Source organism: Sceloporus undulatus, chromosome 2 (assembly GCF_019175285.1).
Source record: "Sceloporus undulatus isolate JIND9_A2432 ecotype Alabama chromosome 2, SceUnd_v1.1, whole genome shotgun sequence".
Taxonomy (NCBI): Eukaryota; Metazoa; Chordata; class Lepidosauria; order Squamata; family Phrynosomatidae; genus Sceloporus; species Sceloporus undulatus.
The window spans coordinates 255831655-255855219 of record NC_056523.1 but is presented as its reverse complement, the minus strand read 5'-3'; the positions used below and the strand labels follow the sequence as shown (position 1 = coordinate 255855219).

The following is a 23565-nucleotide window of genomic DNA, read 5'->3' as shown; positions in this document are numbered from 1 at the left end:
TATTATTATTATTATTATTATTATTATTATTATTATTATTATTATTATTATTATTAACCTTTATTTATGAAGCGCTGTAAATTTACGTAGTGCTGTACAAGCAATCTTTTTAGTTAGACGGTTCCCTGTCCTCGGGCTTACAATCTAAAAAGACATGACACAGAAGGAGAAGGGAGTGGTGGAGGGAAAGGGTAAGAGGTCCAGCAGTTCCTCTCTACCTCCAAGGCCTGGACCAAGGCAGATGGACTGGAGGGAGGGCTTGGCTTCAAAATGGAAGGTTAATCGATTTATATCCTGGCTTTCTCTCAAATGGTACTCAAAGCAACTTACAATGTAAATTAAATAAAAATAGTTAAAGCAACATGTAGCTAAAAGGTTTGAAAGAATTAAATTATTATTCTAACTAAAATGTTCACCAAGATCCTACATCACAGATGTAGCTGTGAATGCCTTACTATAAAGGTTATCACATGAACTCTGTTCTCACTAATGAAAGAAAGTGCATACATACGTGTGGCACTCCCTACTACATGTATCTTCATTAGCATGACTGGGTGCTTACTAGCCCCTAATGCTCTCTTCTGCCCTTCACCTTAACCCTGCCTCCCTGCCCTATGCTCTATCCAACGTGACTTTCATTTGTGTGTGTGTGTGTTTTAAATACAGTTCTAGAGTTATGCGAATGCCATTTAACTTACACACACACACAGCTCTATTTTGATTCTTATTTAAAACATCTAGCACTGATTAGTGGCTCCCATGTCAGTGAGACAGTTAATCTGTTCCCAGTTTCCATCTGAACTTTAAAGGAGATCTATAAATATACAAAACAGATTCATCACCTTGGACAGCTTCTCTAAAACATGAACTAAAACCCAGAGCAGATTAATCACCCCACTGACATGGAAGGCACCAGCTACCATTGAAAATGTGTAATAGCAGGACTGTAACCTCCAGATACTTATTTTAATAAATAATATCATGGTGTACATAACTGCTATACAATTTTTTCATCAGTGATAGTAAAAATACAATGAAATTAAGTTTCATATAGACAAAAAACCTGAACAAAATTTGTAAACAGTTCTCAATAAAAGGAGGTGTGCAAACAAGTCCTGTTTCTGAATTCTTCAAAACAACCTATAATAAATGTTTCAAAAAGGAAAAAAGAAATATCTGATTACAGTGAGGTGTCAAATCTCCTTTTTCCATTTTCATGTTCCAGATTTGCTCCTAGCAGATTAGTCTCCAGAATGCCTGAAGAGCAGGTTGGGCATGGAAAAATGGAGGCATGGAAGCATAAATAATAAATAAATAAATAAATAAATAATTCAAAATGGAGAGTGAGGCCTATGGGTTCACAGCTGAAGCTGTCTGGGGAGCGAAGAACAATATACCAAACAAGGCACAATGAAAAGCACCCCTGAAAGCATGGGGGGGATGAGATAAATTTGGGGTTCACACTGGTTCTAGTTATATTTTATAATTTTCAACAGGGAGGGGGCAGGGAAAATCAAACTGAAAAAGTGAGGAATAAGCTCAGCATTTTAACATAGCTTCAACATGGGTTCATGTTAAAATCACCATGTTTCATACAAGGTAGTAATGAGAAAAAGAAAGCAGGAATTGGTTTGTTTTAATATGCTTTGAACTCAACTCCAGTTCATAGAGACTCTTTCCCAGGGTTCACAAAATATTTGCCATTCCCTTCCTCTGAGGCTGAGAAAGTATAAATTGCAGAAGGTCATCCAGTGGAAGTCTATGGTAGAGCGGAGATTTAAACCCTGGACTTTCAGAGTCCTACTAGTAGCATATCAGTACCTCTCAGCCTGGACCTTCATGGAACAATTACAAGCACAGCTTCACCTGACACAGCATGGCAGTCCCCAGCACTGCTTCATTATGGAGACAGGTTTGAGAAGACAACAAATTTAGATTTCAGGGAATCTGATAAATTTTAGGAAAATAAAACACTGCTAGCCATGACCATTCAAAGCTTTGCACCTGTTAACAGAGCAAGCTATGCAGCTATGGCCTCAGGATTCAGCCTTTTTGAAATGTCTGATTGAGCTTACTTTTATTGACTTGTGCTGATACATTTTTTCTAAGAAAACACTAGGCTTCCTAGCGGCAGTGGCATGGTAGTCTGTAGTATGCAGCTGTGAACTCCTCTACTGTTTTAATTTCCTGCAATGCCTTTATGCCTTAATGTAGCATTTCCTTCAGTGCCTTAATCTAGCATTAGCTGGAGTCAAATAGCATTGACAGCATGAGAGTGAGGAATTAAAAAAAAAAAAAGGGGGGGGGGATTCACAAAACTTTATTCGGCCAATGAAAAATTCAGGAAAAAAAATCATGCAAGTTTTTAAAGCTCCACTGGCTTCTTAATCAGTCAAAGGAAGAAGTAAAAAATGATTTGGGGCAAAACAGATCAGCATAAAGAGCCAGCTTCAGGGTGGCGTGGGGGCATGGCATACAGACGCCGGACACCCCAATGCCACCCCCATCTGGTGGCACCCCACCCTGCTGACCACACAGCGGTTCACGGCATGGTGTTTCTGTGACATGACATTTAAATGCGCCGCACTGCGGAAATGGGGGAAAGCTGTGGCGGCAGAAAGGGCGGCCTTTTTCCAGCCCCAAAAGGAGGAGCATTTTGCTGCTTCTTTTTGGGCTGGAAAAATGCCTGATTGGGGCCATGGTGTGCGGTTGCCACAGCCCTGATCCAGCGTTCAAAATGGCAGCATGACACTACCCCTTTAGGGCCATCTGTTTCAGCTCAAAGTTAGAATCATGGGCCTACATTTTGTCAAGATGGTGGGTTTGGCTGTTGGCAGTTAAGATGGTCTGAAGGTTGTTGATTCTAACTACATTTTTTATTTCTCTTCCTGTATGATTTTTAACACCCTTGCCTGATGAAGAAGCTAGTTGAGCTTTGAAAGGTTGCATAATATGTTTTGTGCATTTTTGGTCGGCTTAATAAAGGTATTGCTGTTTTGTGGATTTTGGATGTTACTGTATTTTACTGTATAGCTGATATAGTTACCCCTGGGGAATATATATATATATATATATATATATATAGAGAGAGAGAGAGAGAGAGAGAGAGAGGGGGGGGGGCAGAAACAGACAGACAGACAGACTAGTAACTAACCTGGCACCTGGAGCTGAACCAGATGTTTTGACTGGAGTCCAACTCTGGGATACTGAAAGATATTATGGTCACAACAACAAAAGTACTTTAGAATGTTATGGACAATAATGTATAGACACATACAGAATATAGTGAGTGTTTGATATCTGCTGGGGTTTGGTTCAAGGACCTTTCCCTTATGGATATTAAAATCCATGGATGCTGAAGTCCCATTAAATACAATGGTGTAGTAAAATGGTATCCCTTATATAAAATGTCAAAATCAAGGTTTGCTTTTTGGAATGGTTTTATTAAAAAAAATCAAGCTGTGATGGAGAATCAGTATATATGGAGGGGTGATTGTATAAATTTCCTTGTGTATTTCAAAACTGGAACACAGGTAGAAATTGAGTATATATTTATTTAAAAGCATAGTAGCTTCTACAGTAAAGGGCTTGTTTACTGAAACAGTGGTTTCTCTAGTGATTAATTGCATAAACATTTGCAATACACATCTGGCATCAGAAATTTAAAAGCCTGAAGGATAAAAACAGACAACAGTATAAAAAATAATGAGGTTCAACAACTCCTGTCAAAGGTGGTGTGCTGTGTAGCAAATCAGCAGCTGACATCCTGTGCAGTTATAATATATTAAGATGGAATACCGGGAATTTACATTTACAGTCATGAAGAATTGCATATGCCCTCCTCACCTACCTTTGTAGCTTGCTAGTGTTCTGAGGCACTGGAGATGGGAGCACTGTCAAATGACACCTGCACCATGCTCCCAGTTATGGAGTGCTTTGGAACAAGCAGTTGTGGGATCCTAAGGAATTTTTTCAGCTGCCTGTTCCTAAGACAACCAATAACTGCACGTGTGTTGTGTGTTGTGGGTGTCACTTCCCTACACTCCAGTCTCCAGCACTTCGGAAGCCCTTCACTCAGGGTGCTGCCAGGCTGTGACAGCAGGTTGTGGGGTGGCATTGTCAGTGATAACTATGATGAAAGAGTTCCATCATTGTAGTCACTATAACAGTGCCGGATCTTGGTCATCAGAAATAAGGTGGAAATATATTTATGTTCTATTTGTACTTTTTTTTCATAAATACAAGGAACATCATTAAATTTATTTATTTATTGGATTTATATCCCACCTTTCTCCCAAAATCAGATTCAGTGATATTAAATACACCATTAAATGATTTTGGTTTGATTGGGATTGTACTAAACTTAATATTTTGTGAGTATTCAGTTCTACTCACCTGTATTGAACACATATAGGTCATCAACAGCTTTTCCACACTGTATACCGCCATACACATAGATGTTTTCTCCTACAACAGCTGAACTATGTTTGAGAGTCTGAGGTGTAATACCAGTGGTAGTAGCTTTCTGCCATGTTAAAGAACCTTAAGATAAGATAAAGAAGAAGTGCATTAGTTGCTTCTTGTTAAAAGAGGGCTGATAGTGAAATATGCTTTCTAGTTTGACATGTTTCACAGAGTAGTATGGAAGTCTACACTGCAAATTGTTTGTTAGATTTCTTTATGTCTTCTGCAAAGCAGCATTCCTCTTTCATTTTGTTGTAATATGGTTCATAGTCACAGAACTACTTTTTAATTTAGTGGTTTTTATTTTATTACAATGAATTGAGACAATGAGGTATTCTAAGTAATATCTGAGAAAACAACAGAGCTTGTTTTTTTATTTGGGTATATTTGCACCACCTAAATTCTTTCTGTGAGAAGACAGAGCAAACTACAGCTACTTGTCCCTGTCCACCATAGTGCTTAATAATGTCTCATGCCAACCTTTGAATGACAACTAATAAATATATGAACATGTATTGAAATCCCATGGATTCAAAGGGTCTACTCTAGTTGAACCAAGTAAATGGATTTAGGTCTATAGTTGTAACGCAGAGAGCAAGTTATCAGAAGAGCAGTATTGTCAGGCTTGTTCTACATCATCTGAAATCTAAACAGACAAACTATTGAGAAATTTGTGCCTGGTTTACATCATCATAATCACAGAATATTCATGAATTCATTTACATAATTGTCTCACAGGTTATGTATCAGGTTGTTTGTGAACAATATAGATTTGTAACAGTGTGTGTTATGGTACTAATCATAACCAAAACACCAGAGTTTAGAAAAGTGACTTCTTTGGTTGATACCTCCCATAATCCCCCAGTCAACATGATTAATGTCCATACAGTAGTTTGTTTGTTTGTTTGTTTATTGTACAAATGCAGCCGCCTTGTTCATATGTGATGCTTAGTTTTGGTTAATTGAATTAGTTTTGGGCCCACAGTGAAATATCATGTTTTCTTCTGTTTTTAGTGAATTAGAGTTTATTCTTCTTCTTGACTCCAGACTGTTAGACCCTGGTGTGTTTGATACCCCCAAGGGTTCCATTTTGGTGCCAGAAGAGCAACTGGCCCCACTCTCTTCCAAAGCAATGTACATACAATGTGAGAGTAAGCACACTCTGCATACCCTGTGTTATACTTGGGGTTTCCATATTTCCATATTTTCATATCTGGGGCCAGGCATGTTCTTAAGAGGCCCTAATAAACTCAAAAGCATGCACTCAATTCTGAAATATGAACTATCTGGATGAACCCCAGAGATAACACCTCTATAAAGCATCTAGACATGTTAACATAGTGCAGTAGGTCTGGAAAGAAGCATATGCATGCCCTTTAGAAGGCAGTCAGCATGTGTTTTCTTTGTAAAATCATACAACTATTGCTCAAATTAGGGCTCTAGTGCTGCCCCAGGCTAAATCCATGTACACTGAAGTGCTCTGACTTCTGGAACTAATCAGTCTAAAGTAGGATTTAAAATGTGGTGTATTACGAACTGGCATGTAGCAGCACTGAGTAAGCCTTTGATTTGGAATGTTCTTAGCAGGGATCCTAACCTAGGAGCCAAATCACCTTTAGTGAGCATATATCTGAAAAAGGAGCTGTTTTAAATGAGTGACATTCCTTTCAGTTCTGTAAGTGCCATGGGAAAGCAGGCTCCAGAGCTGCATGGCAATAGACCTAATCAAATGGTATTTCATTCGTTTATTGAGCCACTTGGTAATATATCTGTGCAGAATTAGCTCCAATTTTCCATGAACAGAAATAATAAATAATCCTACTAGAGGAAAATTGTAAGATATAAAGCTATCCAATGAGAATTTTGTATACATATGTTAAAGCTTTTAAAATTGAGTAAAACTGAAAGGCTAGGAATTGATAAGATCCTCTCCACCGTCACATTGAAGATAACACTACAAAGATAAATTGACCACATCGAGGCAAGAATAAGACCATCCAAAGCCTTTGTTGCAAGCTGTCACTGTTGACTCCAAACAATAATAAATTATGATAATAAGAGCTGCTTATATAACACAAAAGTAAGAGCCCTTTTGACTTGTCATTACCTAAATGAACTATAAATCCCTGACAATCCAATTTTATGTTTTTACTCACCAAGATCAAATATGTAGACTCCTGGAAGGCAAAGCTCAGCATTCGTGCTTGAACAACCTCCAAACAAATATATCTTGCCTTTTACTATGCTATAAAGCAAAGTTGAAATGTTACAGGCAGCTATAAAGCACATGGTTATAATTTTGTATAGAATAACACGCAACTTGTTTCACAATGATATTATTGAGCCTAATATCAATCTAGCATACAAATCTATAAGAAACACTGAGGAAGACATTATATTTTTTGTGATCTAGGGCCACGAATGGTAGTGGTTAGTTGGATTCCTTTGCAGCCTTCTTCTGACTATGTATATATGTATGCATGTTTGAGTTCCTTTTATATCCTACCTTTCCTCCAATGAGCTCAAAGTGGTGTACATAGCTCTCCCTTCCCCCTTGTTTTACTGATAACAATCCTATCAGGCATGTCTAACTGAGACAGAGAATGACTAAGGGCCCTTACACACTACACAATTATAGCTTTACTTTAACTGCCACAGCAACATCTTATGGAATTTTGGAGTTTGTAGTTTGATGAGGCACTACAGCTCTCTGGCTGAGAACTGTAAAAAAACAACAACAAAACCCTCTCCTTATAATTTACAATTTAAAGGTATAATTTTAATTTTGCTCATTTATATCACAACTGTTACCATTACATTCAGTGAAATATGGGAATTACAATTTATGAGTAACACTAGCAGTAAAATTTTTTTACTAAGGATTCTGTATGGGTGTGACATGGGAGGAGGTCATGGAGGGTGATATCATGAGTTAGTGCACCAAGTGACACCAACTCTAATGATGCCATTGTCCATTTGAGAGTAGAACACGGTTCTCTCTTTTCCCAGTCCAACACTTTAATGGCTAAACTACTACTAGCTTTCTAAACAGTTGATGACCTTGCCAAAGGATGCTCTTCTTAGTTGTTTTCCATGGCAACTGGCAGGGTGTGTGTGGGGGAATTAGCCCCCCCAAACCAAGGTGTATAGTACACAAGGGCAGCTGAATTATTTTGTCACCTGAGGGGTAAACATAATCTTACAATTGCCTGCCCTTGTCCTCCTGCTTTGCATTTATATTATCACTTTGCATTTATATTATTATATAAAAACAATAATCTTACAATTGCCTGCCCTCTGTCCCCCTCCAGTATTAATAAGTTCAATAATTAACCATGGAAGTCAAAATTTGCTGTATGGGAAAGCTGCCTAATTCTGCTTTGTGGCAGAGCAACCATTGATCTGGATTCTGATTGGTTTTCTCTTCTGTCCATCTGATCTCCTATAAGAAATACTGTTCCATCTCTTTGACCTAGATTGAAAGATCTTCTCCACCTCGATTTTGATAGTATTGTTCGAATTGTTAATTATCTTGTATTTTATTATATTTTATTATTGTATTTTATTGTTGTGATTAGTGCTTGTATACTGTGTATTGAAACTGGGTTGCAATCATGCCTCGGTCCACCTGGGAGAGGCAGGAAAATATAAATAAAATTATTATTATTATTATTATTATTATTATTATTATTATTATTATTACCTACAAACTACACAACAAAGAGCTTATTTTGTGTGTTCTTTCATAAAAAGGCCATAATGTAGAAAACAAGTTACTTGCAATATGTGTGTGTGTGAGAGAGTGTGTGAGTGAAGGAGAGAAACAGAAAGACCAGGATGGAATGAAGTCACATTTGCAAAATAATAGACCTTTAAAGGTCTATTTTAGAGGCTTTTTGATAAGACATGGCTAATGTTTTATTTGTCATTTTCTGGTTTGAGATGAGCAACAGCAAAGGGGGTGGAAATCAGTTCTCATCCAATATCCCCCTCCCAGAGGCTTGCTTTCTCACTGAAGGCATGACCCGAAATGATGCCATGTCTCTTCAGGTTAAATCCCCAAATGATTTTTGGGATCATGGAGAGTCATGAGAGTGTGAGGGAAAAAATACTAGACTTTGTAGCATTTCAAAGCTGTTCTGAGAGGAAAAAAAATAACCTGTGAAAATTTAAATATGGGATTCTGTGGGTTTGTGAAGTCTTATTTGGGGGGGGGGGGGGTTCCCCAAGAAATGCATGCAGCTCAAAGGCCACATTTTCCCCACCTCTATTGTAATCAACCCCAAGGTTTTTTTCCCCAAGGTAAGGAAAAAAATTGGAAAAATAGCAAACAACATTGAGGAGTCAAGTCACTTCTTTAGCACTTAATAAGCAATGGAAGTGAATTGCTTCTCCGACATTGTGACATACAACAAGAGTGAAATACTTTTTTAAAAAAGAAACTTTACATGCTTTGAAATAACTTGCTGTGTTGAAAACACTTGGGGTCTACAAGAAGGTGACCGAGCTTAACTATGAAACATTTGAATGGTGGTACATGGTGATATCTACTGCTGAGCACCAATTGTCGTGCATGATTAACTTGATAAGGCATATCAGTAACACTGGGACTTAGATGAGAATTGGGGCCTGCTGGGAGAAAGTGCCAGGGAATGGAAAATGCTTTGGGAGCATACAATGAATTGATGGATAGACATGGGTTTTGAGAAATGATGCTTGAAGGATGAGGCACAAAAAAAAAAATGCATCGTGTGGTCATACTCCAGGTCCATTAGGTCTAGATAGCATCCTGTTTTCTACACTGGCTAACCAGATGCCTCTGGAAAGCCAATAAAGAAGACATGAAAGCTACACAGCTCTTTTCTGTTATTACTCCCCAGCCATTGGTATTCAGTAAAATACTACCTCTGAACTTAGCAGGGTACACATTGCAATGATGAGTTATCAGTCACTGATCTCTTGCTACAGACCACACTTTGTGGAGGTTTTGGAATTTATAGTACACCCCCTCCCCCCCAAAAAACATTTCTAAGCACTGATTCTTTCATGTCCTGTCTGCACGCTGTTGCTTCACACTCTAAATGAAAAGCCAGTAAAATATGCATTGAAAGATATAAGACCTAGGGGAAGCAATGGTATTTAAATAATAGGAATATTAGCACAAAAGGATTAATAATGAACAGAGCTATTTATACATAGAAGTCCCTTTCAATGTCTTCCTATGATAGCTGTCATGGTATCATGAGGCCTTTGGGTATATGCAGTCTAAATATCCTAAAGGTACCAGATCCCATCTGATTTGGAAGCTAAGCAGAGTCAGAGAACACCAGCTGCTGTAGGCTATATTTCAGAAGAAGGACCTGGCAAAACCACTGCTATTCCTTGCCTATGAAAACCTTAGGAAATTCATGGGGTTGCCATAAGTCAACAGGAGACATGAAGGTGTGCGTCTATGAATGTACACATACAGCAATTCACTATGTAGATCAGGCAGCTTTCTCTATGCCAGTCCACCTTCAGCCTTCTCCAAAGAATTGTAGTGGTATGAGGAAAAAACCCACAGTCCATTTAGGAAGGTATTCTACACAATTAAGGATGCAAGGATGATCACTGCCATCAGGAATAATTGATAGTTGCAGCCCCCTTATGCAGCCTAAGTAAATAATGTATACTGGTGAGGAGAAAATGCACAAAAGAGAAATAAGTATATCTTTACATGGTGGAAACCATTCTGTGCCTTTTGGATACAATGACATGTATATTCTAATAAACTATCTGCAAATCCAAATTCACATATCCTATTGTTGTTTGGAGCTTGATGACATCTTTGAGGGAGGCGGCGTGAAATGCCCCATGTGGCTTTCACAGCTGTTGACGCACTAATTTTTGTAGAACTTTACATGTTCTTGCTAGCACCATGCTAAATGCTGGCAGGGGAATGCATTTGATTTTCAAACATTAAGAGAAAAGAATAAACCAAAGAAAAATAAATTTCCAAGCACCAGAGTATGCAAAAATAAAACACACTCCAGGCCAGGAAACTTTCCCCCTTTATTTTAGTTTAATGTGTGAACAAAATAATATATTACATAGGAATCTATCTGCAGTGCTTTTTGACAAGAAAAATGTTTCATTATCCATGTTTGAAAAAAGGAAACAGTTCATTTTGAGTATATTCCAGTATCAATAATTTCATTAAAATTCAAATCAGTTAGAAGAAACCAGTAATTGTTTTAGTAAGACTGCAATTACAAGTGCACTTACTAGAGATCAAACCCCAACAAATGCTACTGGTTAGGAATGTGTTACAAATTGTTTAAAATGCCTGTATCAAAATGTCAATAGAGATAATTTAGCAAAATTATAAATCAATTTAGGGGTGTTTTTGTATGTGGGGGGTGGAGGAATGCTACCACTATTTTTTTTTATAAACCTACAGCAAACTCTTTAAGCTGTAATGCATGGATGAACTGGTACCAAGATCTGTCTGGCCTTATGTAGCTTCTTCCTTGGGCACTGCCACCTTTTGGGTCAGAAGAAGCAAAACTGTGCTGCAGACATAGCTTGGAACCCTTGATTCCAACTGCCAGAAAATTATGACCGTAGGGGGACTCTGGGAGTTATCGTTCCCCAAAGTTACTTTTGTCACTCTCAAATAGGCCTGGTTTTAGGATCAGAACAGTATTATATTAATCACTGAAACCCATACAGTTCATCTTACACTAACTTGATAGATCATGGTGGGCATCTGCCAGGAGTTGAGCGGCCACATTTGCCTCCAGGGGACTTCAGAGGGGTACACCTTTGTGGTGCTTCCAATTCCAGCTTTTTCCAACCCACTCCACAAATGTGTAGCATATAGGGAGGACAATCTTGCCATGCTTAGGGACTCTCCTGGGCCATTTTAGTCCTAAGAGAGGCCCTTAGAAAACCAGGATGTAAATCTTCAGAGGTCAACTTTACAATGGCAGAAAAACATGAATGTCCATATACAATCACTGTGGTACAAGGTTAATGAAGAAAAAGAAGCATTCTGAAACAAGCTCAAGTTTACCAAGGCAGCCATATTCTTTCTCTTTGGAAATAACAAGTAAGTATTAACTTTTTCAGTGTTGGAGTTTACAGCTTATTTGGATAGAACCCCCTTTTCTACTTCTGCCCTGCAAGCGTACCATTTTTGAACAAGTGATATAGCTAATACAGTCTCCATATGGGCAAACACTAGTGTGGAATAACAGCTGCATAAATCGGAGGCAGTGTTAAGCAAGCTTTCAGAGAACCCAAGTGATTAAGATATGGGATGAGTTAAAAGGCATACCAGTTATTGCTCAGTGAGCTGAAGTTTGGTACCTGAAGCAGACACATATTTGCTGAAGTTCTTCTGTTTCATTTTATGTCTCTGCATGGTGAATATTCAGCTTGAACCTATAGCTTGTTTTCTATACATCTTTGTGCTTTCAGGATCTTCCAGAATATCTGGAGGATTCTGGGAGCTGTAGTCCCAGAAAGCAGCTTTTCTATGCTTTGCTCCACACTTGTGTAGTTTGGTAGCACCCAATCATTGTGATGCCATTTCAAGGAGCAAATGATACACCAATCCTGTTTCAAGACCTTTGGAGTCTAAATAACATGTGGCCATCAGGCACCTAGTTTTCTTTTTCCCAGTCCCTAATATGACCTGTTGCAGTGCTAAGTAGGATTGGAACCCCACTCTTTCTCTTTCTGTCTTTCTGCTGCAACTGATGTGGTGGAAAGGGAAACAACAAAACAAAACCCAGACACAACAATTCCACTTAGAAAAACATAAGAGTTAAAGTGATCAAGTTGATTCCTAAAGAGAAGCAGAACTACGGCTGCCATTTGTCTCGGAAAACCTAGAAAATCCCAGACTGAAGAGACTAAAAAAGGTCCCAACTGGCTGGGTCAGTTGAAACAATAAATCCCAGATTCTCCTTCATCGTAGGCCAATGGTAGATTAAAATGTGGCAGTAGCAATGAAGCAGGAAACGAGGCAAGAGGGACCATGAGGTGGGAGCCTCATCCTGCCCTGTAGGCTCCAGTTGTTACTGAACAGGTATAGCATTGCCACCTTATTCTTCCATTCGTCTCTCCTTCCCCTGACAGGCCCAGAAGACATGAAAAGAAAAGAGGCAAGCAGAGATGGCCTTGTGTTGTGTAGTGATTGTGTCAGCGGCTGGAGCTTAGGGCTAGGCAGCATGGTGGAACTTCATTTCCAAACAGCCTGAGAGATTAACTCTCCACAAACCAGCTCCCCAAAGCATAAAATACATTGTGCAAGCTTTGGAAGCTTCACTGGCTTCTTCATCAGGCAAAGATGTTAAAAATCTTATAGAATAAAAATGGTGATACTGTTAGAGTAAAAGATAGAATAGCTGAACAGTGACAGATGGTGGCTTCCAAGTGAAGGGGCATGGTGAATCTGCTCACAGTTTTAGTGCTAACTTTATAAGAGCTAACCAAGGTGTTAAATCCTAGCCTAAAAATCGATTTAGCACATTGAAAAGCTCCATTGAAATCCAGATTACAACACACAGTGGATCTACTGCTCACACTGATATAGAAGACTGTAGGCAACATTGCTTCTAATTGTTAGCATGAGCAGCCCTCCCCAACTCAAAAAGATCTGTTTTTGCATAAGCATAGCCCATATAAGAATGCCAACAGAAAACCAACAATATATATATGGTAATGATATTTAGTCTAAAGGTCCATCTACTGAACATATATTTTGCATGTTTATTCATCCATCCATTCATTCCTAGAATTTCTATATCACCTTTCCTAAAATATTAACAAGGCAGCTTATAAATATTAAAAGATAAAGCCACTGAAAGCAAAACATTAACAGGACAGTTTATAAATGTTCAAAGATGAAACCCCAAATAATGTCTTTAAAAGCAGTCAGAAATACGGTATATCTTCTGAAAATAATGTTCTGCAATATTGCATTGAAATAAAATCATCTGCTCATTTAAAAACAAGCAGTGAAGGTGGTAAGTGTACCATTTTTAAGCAAGCATACCAAACCTGCTGCATCAAAACCAAAATGTCCTCATTCTGATACCTGCCCATTATGCATCTGATGTTGGAAGGGCATGTAGAAGGAGCTCAGTGATGGAACAAAATTATCAAACAGGTTTAGAAGGACATAGATGTTCCTTGAGATAATTTGATTTCAAAACATTTAAAGATTCAAATCAACACCTTGAACTGAACCTAGAAATGAATTGGTAACCAATGGAGCTGGTAAAAGTTTGGTATAAAATGACCAGGGCTGTGTTCACATTACCATTATAGCACTTTCATACCACTCTGTTATAGATCCATCCTATGGGATCTTGACATTTATTGTTTCATGAGGTGCTTGGGATTCTCTGCCACAAGTATCACAAAGTCCTAGGATGCCATAGGAAAGAGGAATGGTAGTTAAAATGCCATCAAAGTGCTATAACTGTGCAGTGTTGATACACTTCTGCTCTGCCATGATAGAAATATTCTGAACCTATGGACCCAGCCCTAACCCTGTACTGACCAAGGGGATCTTCATGCAGAATGTAATTTCATCAAGACCAGAAGATCCAGGACTGAGGGTGCTCTGACACTTTTCAAAATATATTTGGGGTGGGGGTGAAGAGCAAAGTGTGAGCTGTTGTGTTATCTCTTTCACACATGCCCTGTGGGGAAAATAATTGCACATTTTTTCTATATATTTCCCATACTCTCTGTCTTTCAGTCTCTGTATATGTATCCCCACAATACCATGATCCATAATAATACAAAAAGTCCCTATTTCTCTGCCCAAAAATAGGATAAGAAATTAAAGTGCAATTCATGCACAGCTCTAGCTACTTTTTCAAGGAAGGAAGGGATGGAACTAAAATGTAAATTTAGCTGAAAACAAACAGTTCCTGCCCACCACCAGTACTTGGGCACTCACAAACTTGCTTGTCATAAAATAAAACTGGAATTAGCAGGAAAACCATTTCATTGGCAAAAATGGAAAACAAATGATATCACCAGTCCCAAATTCCTTTCCTTCCAAACAAAAGTCCATTTTATGAAGTCAGAATGTGATCAAGTTTTATAAGATGAAGGTTAGAATAATGTTGGTATAGGTACTAGATTAATGTAGTGAGTGCATTTTATAAAACTCCCATAGACAAAGGAAAGAGGGTTCAAGAAATGACACAACTCAATCAAAAACAAAATTGGGTTGAAATAACTAACAAGTTCAAACACACTAGAAAATGGAAAGGAGGAAATAACTCAGTAGTGAGTAAGGAGAAAGAGCAAGCAGAAAAAACTGGTTAGCAAATAAGATTAAAAAACAAAGCAGATACAAAGACTGAAGTAAGAATAGATGAAGCATAGGAAACGTGGGCAAATATGAAAGATGTAGTTGAAGAAGAGGACATGAGAATCCATGCTAAAAAAAGACACACCAAGTAGCCTAGTTTCTTGCAAAGAGCTGAAAACAATGAGGAATACATAGTGATAAGCAGATGACTCATGTGCGATTGTACAAGGAAATAACCGCTGAAAAAGAAATACGTAGTTCAAGTATATAATCAGGAGAATCAGCCTGATGTACAATTCTGCAAAGTGGCTGCTTTTTTTATTATTATTTTCTGATTTGAGCGTTGGCCTAGGACTCTAGGCAACCAGGGTTCAAATCCCACTCAGCCATGGAAATCCACAGGATGACTTGAAGGCACAGAACAACAATATAATAAGGGCTGGATTAAGATATGCTGAGACAAGAGTTTGGGACTTGGCACAAAGGCTGGGGACTTCTGGGAGTTGTGGTCCAAAAAACCCAAACTTTTCCAGGGTCTCAGCTGAGTCCCTAAGAAATGTCATTTGTGGCCTCATAGCATCACTAAAATGTGCATTAGTTTAAGAGAATCATAATCTTAACCTTTTAGAAGATTCTGGTAATATGGCTGTGCACTAATCCAGCACTGTATTCAATTAGGTTCATATACAGTACTTTGTTTGGCCTGTTAACAGTTGGTCAAGCAACTAATGCTGACTGATAACCATATCAGTCAAGGTCCCTTGATGTAGGGGAAAATAAGTGCAATTGGGATAGATGGTTCTTTCACAGCTTCAGTGTGGATGGACTCAGATGACAGAGCCAATTAATGCCTTAGCCATCATCTATGTGTCGTTGGTTCCTCCTTCCATAATATATATTACATATAAATCCTGTTACTCCATCTTTTAAAAAAATACTCAAAAGTTTTTGAAGAACAAAGAACTTTAGTTAAAAAGTTAAAAAATACTGGGCCAAAGCAATGCAACAGATTTTAGACTTAAATTTCCCATATATTCCTGAGTTATACATCTTCTTAATATGACTTTTGTTCTAAGGCCAGACAAAGAGAAGGCACACTAGAGAATGGTCCTATATCTAGTAACTGCAGCCAGAATTATATTGGCTAAGTACTGGAAACTAGAAAAAATACCTATGATAGAGGAATGGATAAGAAAGATCTTAGAATTAAAAGAACTGGGCATAATAACCGTTTGGAACAACAAAAAATCAGCAGACTATTGTGAAACCTATCTCAAAATATTTAAACAATATATGGGGGATAAAATCAAATATGTAAAGATTTATTAGCAAATAACTACTTTAAAGAGCATATAAGCTAGTAATTACAAATACATGGAAAAAGAGAAAGATATAGGACCGTCTCACTAAGCCTTATATTATTACAAGCAATGACATATATGTTGGGGATAAATTTAGACAAGAAAATGTAAGATTTGGAAGTCAAGGAAGCTTATGTATAGATGAAGATATGAAATATTATGATGTTTCTTTGTAATGGAAAACTAATAAAAATAATTAATTAAAAACATAAATCCTGTTACTCCATTTTTAAAAAAATAATCAAAAGTTTTTTAAGAACAAAGAACTTTAATGAAAAAAGATTAATCTTGTGTTTAATAATAATAATAATAATAATAATAATAATAATAATAATAATCCAAGGAGTCAGTGTAGCAGAATCTAAATAGTTTCCTGACTCAGTTTGGGAAATGTAAGAGATAACCCACATTTTTGTGGGCTGCTTCTGATGCCAGCTTGAGAGTATGCATTTTGTGAAAGCAATTGCTTACCAAAGTGAGTGCCCTTGTCTTGGACAAGGAATATGTCCATCCTGTGGTATCTTTTCCCAAGCCAGATCAGTAGGGGTAACTGAAAATGAGGATATTTCGAGATTATCATGGGTGCATAGACAAAGACAAATAGACACATGGGACTGGTATTAGTAAATGAATACAAAGGTTTTTGTAAAAATAGATACAACACCTTGATCATTCATGGCTGCTTTTAACTGTCATTCCTATGACTTTTCTTCTCACATTACAGATCCACAATTAAATTTATTCTTATTGTGAATAATTTATTCCTTAAAAAACTTTTAAAACTTAAAAAAAAAACATTTTCCATAGAATCTGACTGTATTTTGAAACATTATTAGAATGAAACATATGATATTTCACAATGATTCTCAAAGAGTTATACTGTAAGCCCAGAATCCTGTAAGTGACAGATGCTGGTGTGATCCCTGTTATGCCAATGAGGATTGTTTTCTTCAGTCCTTAACAGTTATAGCAGTGTACATACTTTTAAACACATCACAGAAGGAGATAGCCAACAGCTCCTTGTGCCACTGCCTCTTGCCCTGGGTGTGCAACAGCAGCTGGGGCTCCCTCAGGAGTAACACTATATCCTCCTGGTAATTTATTAGCTGTAGGGGATGTCCTCTCTGGCTGCCCTTAAGTACCTAGAGAAAAAGGAGTAGGCTTACACTGGAATAAGACTCTTCCTTTCTCTCTGGTTGAGGAAGGGGAGGCAGAATGAATCCAGGTGCATCCCTACAGCCAACTGAAAGCTAAAGTGTTGGAGCTGCACTTGGGAGCTCCCCAGATGCTGTTTCACGTCAGGAGAGGGAACTAGGAAGGAAGGAGCACTTCCTTCTTGGTGACTAGCCTAAGTATGCTGGCACAGATTTATGCTTTGCAAGCAGAATATTGGATCCCAGCCAGTCTGTTTTAAGTCTCTGTCATGAATAATCTCCATCCCAGGTTAACAATCAAAAAGTGACACTTCCACTGCCATCAGCTACTTGGCAAATGATTTTTCCTCTCTCTATGTAAGAAACCTGGGAGGGTGATGAGTGATGACACAGGTATCTGTGAAGCCAGCCAGACTACTCTTTTTAAGGACAGCTGGGGCTGCATCTACACTGAAGAATTAATACAGTTTGACACTGCTTTAATTGCCGTGGCTCAATTCTAAAATTTGTAGTTTTGTGAGATATTTAGCCTGCTCTGGTGCCACAAAAGACTACACATCCCAGAGTTCCATAGGATGGAGCCATGACAGTTAAACTGGTGCCAAACTGCATTAATTGTGTAATATGGTAGCAGCCTAGAGCTAGTGACCATGGCACAGCTTCCAAATGGTTTCACCTTAAACTCAGAGATGAGATAGAAAACAAATTAAATGATTGTGTCTTCAGGAAATATTATATGAAGACTATTAATTATACTGTGTGAAGATCTGATTAAGAGTGAAAATTCTCTTTCCAGGTTTGTTCCCAACAGAAGCAGGCATATGCTTCAAGCAATGCCTCTATTGTTTTTATCACTCACACAAAATCAGCAAGTAAGACCTCACACATGCATTTTTCTAGGCTTCCCATTGATTGATCTATTGGCTGATCAATTTTAATAGGCTACATAAAACATCCCATATCAAAGATTTCAGATTACAATAAACTTAAACATTAAAATATAAAAATAATGATTAAAATGCACATTCATAAAATGATGTCTGGAATTTATTAATCAGGAAACACTTATGGAAATGGATGAGAAAAAAAGTATTGGTTTGGATATAGCTGTATCATTACAATTGTACACCTCCATCACACATATTGTTGAACATTTGAAAAATGTGTCTGAGGTTTTCATGTTTTCATTGGTCACATGACAAAGAATCCTGCTTATCCAATAGGGCAGTCTGATGTAACTGTGTGAGTGGAGCTCCAGACATGATAACATTTATTTAGGCCATAGTGGATACATTTATATCTTCAGAACACTGAAATGGATTTTCTACAGCCTATTTAGACCAGGGCCAGTGTGGGGGATAATGCACAAGCAACTAACTTCCAGACTTTCTCTTCTCATTTTCTGTATTAACAGTTTCCAAAGCGAGTAGATGTATTAGTCCTTTGCAGCAAAACCAAGAAGCAGCGCTGTCATTATCTAATACATTTGTTTGTCAATAAAATGCCACAGGAATTTTTGTTACTCTTTGTATTGTTTATGATACACTTTCCCCAAATTATAGTGATAAGCCTCTTTTGCATTACCAATGAATGGCCCGTTATAGTGAAATATGTGCAACTCCAGTGGGAGGAATAAACCCATGAACAATCTGCCTGCTAGAAAAGATTAATGGTTTCTCACTTGTCAACATGTAGAAGTCATTAAAATAGGTTGGCTGATCATCCTGGGAGAGAAAGAAAGAGAGATTGAAGTTGATATTTTTATTTACAGGGCATCAGTATTGTCATTTAGATAAAAAAAAAAACCTTTAAAATTAAATTCAAGTTTAAGCTATCTCAGGTGGCCACTGCTAGAAATAATAGCTGAACAGTTATCCAGAGAGAAATGAACATGTCTCTGAGATGCACACTGGGTGACAATGAATAGAATGCAATAATTCTTACGTAAATACTTGTGCACAGTGGAAATGAGAAGATTTAAAGCAAACAGGAAATGCAGATGTGACATGCCACTTATTATACTACACTAGCTATAAACACTAAATGGTAATCAAATTAACAGGAGATAACAAACAAAACTGATAGTACTTACAGAAGTATTATAAAAGGAACAGCCGCCAAACATGAATGCTATATTTCCTGCCATAGCCAATGCATGTCCATGTCTAAAGAATAACATGGAAATAACAGTAAATAGCTTTCAGATGTGCCAATAATATACTCTTTCAGTCCTCATTTTGAAAAGAAGAGTCCCGTACTAGTGCATTTACTAGTGTATATATCTAATACACATCAGAGAGTTCAGTGTACTTTGGATGACCTAAAGCTGTCCCAATCTCAAACAATAGGCTGAGTCCAACAGGATTATTACACTTTGATCCATTGCACCAGCAGAAATGGCCTGTTAGAATAAGCACTAGGATCACAGTGGATCTACTGAGGATCCATAAGTTAACATAAATTAATAAAATCTCTCAAAGTAACATAAATCTCTAACTTCTTTTATATATTTCTTTCTAAGTCCAACAAAACACTCTATTTGGTTCTAGCAGTAAAGGAAATAGATGTAACTGCTGCAGTGAAGACAAACTTATTAATGGGGCCTTTACACTTCCAGGGAAGCTTCATCACGCTCACTCTTTCTCACAAAACTGAGAAACAAAAATGATAATGATTCCAGTTCAACGCCTTATGTAGAGATGAAGCCCATTAAAACTTCTGAGTAAATATGCATAGAATTGCCCTCAACTCCAGAAAGCTAGAAACAGGGATAGGGAGCGTTTCAGTCCTCCCTCCCCAGACTAGACTAGATAAAGTAAACTGGCAAGATAGGGCCATCAGCCAGAAAAGATCTAAGACATATTGATACAGTGTTGTCATATTTAAGGATATTTCAGTGATAACAGGTAGAAAAATTAATTTGACGTCTCCTTCTAAGTGCCTGCAAGTAGGTAAATAAATGACAATAATGACAATATGGTTGTCTTATTAGATTTTTATTCTACTAAATTATCAGAAACTTAGTATATATCACATTTGAAGTATATCCCATTCATATTTCATGACAAGCTGTAATGCAAGAAGCAAAGGAGTTTTTTTTTTTTAAAAAAAATTTGATGTTCTCTAGGAAAAAAAACCCCACAAGTGTATTGACTATTCACTATTATGCTTTACTAAAATAAATGCAAATTAAATGAACAAATAAGTGTGTGAGAAAAAAGTCAGCTTTTTACCCTCCATTATGACATACCTAGGATTTGGAGCATCTCCAATCACTTCTTTTTGAATCCAGTGTCCACTTGCTAATGCCATCTTGAAACTACTAAAAAAAAGATTGTGTGCAGAAAACAAAATGTATGAATTGCCTTGACAATATATAGTAAAAAATTTTAAAACATGATTTACAGATGGATACTACGTCTGGGATCCCAACAGCTTAATGTGCAAATGGAAAACACAGCTCCCATAAAAGTATGTGGGAAGCATTGTTGATTTATCTTTCCATCTGGAAATCCACTTGAGAGACCTGTCCCAAACCTTTCGAATTAGGTTTGGAAGGTGAAGAAGAACTGCAGTTAAAAAAAAGCAATCGGGGAGGACAATTTACATTGCACTTTCTTTAATCAATATTAGCATGTTTACAGAAAATTACTGTCATAACAGATCTGTTACATTGCTTGCAAATTAGTTTGTGAAAAATGTTGAAATAATAACAAACCATGAGTCAGGACTGGTTCTCCCTCTTCTTTTCTCCTTACCATGTTCACTCACCTGCGTGCCTCCCTTTCATTAATAGCTCAGGAAACAGCGTCCCTGCAAACTCACTAAGCCGTCAAATATTAATTCCTAGTCTAATTTATTCACCAGCTTTATCTCGCTCTTTACCTACCTTCATAGCAGTTGCTATGATACCAAAGTACACAGAGAGAAACGCACACCTCACTGTTGCCTTTCTGATTCCGCATTATTTCCGGGTTACTTGAAGTCATGGTAACGTAATAGATACTTCTCATACTGTACATCCAACCCACATAATTTTATTGCTTTATCACTGTGCTAGGAAAACTGATAAATTTCTTAAAAGGCAGAATAACAGGACTGTTTTTTTATTTAAGGCTGGAATCCTGTAAACATTTACTGGAGGTTAAGCCCTACTGAACTCAATGGGGCTTATAATTTCAGTAGATATGCATAGGATTGCACTGTAAATAGATAAAGCCAAGCAACCAAGTTTGTGCTCTAGTAATAGGTCACATTGCCCATGTAGCTTACTTCTATACAGACGTACATAGCGCTGCACTGTAAAATGGCTTACCTCTGCTGGCTCAACGAATTTCTCATCTTTGTAAAGCCTTGTGTGTATGCATGCATGTGTGTATGTGTATAGAGAAATGGAAAGAACTGTGCAGTCCTTCAGATATTGTTGAACTTGAATTCCCATCACTCTTCATCCTCATCACTGGGTATGCTGGCTAGAGCAACAATAAGTTGCAACCTAACAGCATCTGGAGAGACATGTAATTCATACCCCTGCTATACCAATTCCCACCTCTTCAACCAACTTCTTTGAAGAAGTACCCTTAATTCCTGTGGCAAAGATCACAAGTTTTTGTTAGCTTTCATATTCACAGCCAGAAGCTGATACTGGAGTAGGTGAGGGTAATTCCTCCATGCCTGAGTACAGTTTTGGATCTGGAAGTTAGAAAAATATATGTCTAGAAAGCCTATTTCTATATACTTTCTGCATAGGAGTTACTGAGGACATATGGAGAACATGGTGACAAGAAGGGAAAAAAAGTCTGAGAAAATGCAGTAGAAATGGTCCTATTTGTTAGCCAGTATGATCTGGTTGGACTGGCAGAAACTCTCCAAACTTTCAGGAAGACTCCTTTCCATCACTTGGTACCTAATGGCTTTTTAACTAGGAGTGCCAGCACCAATAGTGGGAGCAAACCATCTTCAGCACTCTAAATACAACTCATCTTCACCATTGAACAGTGGTTCCTTCTCAAAAAAGAGTTGCAAGAAGCAAGGCAAAAGCATAGTCACAAAAGGAATCTTACCCATACAGCTTACTTAATATATTTACCTGTAGATAGCAAAGAGATAAATATGCTATACAACTGCTTGGCGGCAACATTGGTGCAGAGTTAAACAACATTACAGTCTGCGTTGAAGACACTGTATTTATAGGTTATGACTGTCAAAAACAAAATACTCTCACCCCTCCATATTTGTGGCTTTGATATTTGTGGATTTTATTATTCATGGATTTTATTGATATGTTCTCTCTAGGAATATCTAGGTCCTACAATGCAACTCTATGGTCAACTTTAACCAAACGTTGCACTAAAAGACCTAGACATTCCTAGAGAGAATACTCTACTAGGCCTTTGTAGCTCCTCTAGTGCAGTTCTATGATCAGTGTCTGTTGGACATTAACCACAGCATTGCACTGGAGGACCTAGAGATTCCTAGAGAGGTGTCCTCTCAGGTAAAAACATGGTGTTTTGTTATTTGCAGTTTTTCCATACTCACGGGGTTCTTGTGCCCCTAACTCTAGTGAATATAGAAGGACAAGTGCAATTGTATGAGAACAAATTATTGTGTACAAATGCAGACTTCCATTGAAAAGCAAAAATTAAATCTATTGAAAATATGCATATCAAGTCAGGAATAAGGAATGTATGGGCCTCTCCAGGTATTGTTGAACTGCAGCTCTGATCAGCCCTAACCAGAATGGTTAATGCTAAAGAATGATGGAACTGTATTGCAACATCTTTAGAGCCACACATTTCAGCCACCACTGCACTACATAGTAACTTTGGTATGGCTAGAAGAAATCTACCATTATACTTTTCATTGAGATTAGTTTAAAATTTAAAATTGCCCACATCTCATGATGGAACAGATAAAGTGCTGCATTATCACACTATACTGGCCCCTGTGACAGCACGGCAGGTCCCTGTGTATAGGCAATTTTGAGGACTAGTAAACCCCTCTGAACAATTCTTGCCAAGAAAACCTTGTTTTTAGGATCACCATAAGTCAGAAATGATTTCAAGGCACACAACAATAATAAGACTGGCTTTCCACTTTCTGTGCTGGCACAATTGCTCTCCAGCTTTTTAGGCCAAGTGAAGAGAGCAACCAGGGGGAAGTGGCATGGCTCTGCCTCAGTTCCCTTGCCAAGACCCTGCTTTGCCTCCAGCAGCACAAACATCAGACATCACCATTGGCTGTGACGCTTGGTGGTTTCCATGTCAGT

General features: G+C 37.8%; 1 protein-coding gene across 3 annotated transcripts in view; it reads right to left on the bottom strand.

The window, feature by feature from the left end:
- Positions 1 to 22292, bottom strand: part of LOC121920746 (tip elongation aberrant protein 1-like) — a 73624-nt gene extending 51332 nt beyond the window's left edge. The window contains exons 1-8 of one of the 3 annotated variants that reach the window (XM_042447924.1): positions 21613 to 22292; positions 20548 to 20619; positions 19390 to 19462; positions 18979 to 19021; positions 16615 to 16693; positions 6621 to 6709; positions 4396 to 4542; positions 3155 to 3206 (exon numbers count right to left, since the gene is read on the bottom strand). In XM_042447924.1, coding sequence (XP_042303858.1) covers positions 3155 to 3206; positions 4396 to 4542; positions 6621 to 6709; positions 16615 to 16693; positions 18979 to 19021; positions 19390 to 19462; positions 20548 to 20619; positions 21613 to 21668 — 611 coding nt within the window. In that variant the 5' untranslated portion in view covers positions 21669 to 22292. Of the gene's footprint in view, positions 1 to 3154; positions 3207 to 4395; positions 4543 to 6620; positions 6710 to 16614; positions 16694 to 18978; positions 19022 to 19389; positions 19463 to 20547; positions 20620 to 21068; positions 21379 to 21612 lie in introns of those variants that run through there. The other 2 variants (XM_042447925.1, XM_042447926.1) reach the window with 2 other exon arrangements.
- Positions 22293 to 23565: the final 1273 nt, after the last annotated feature.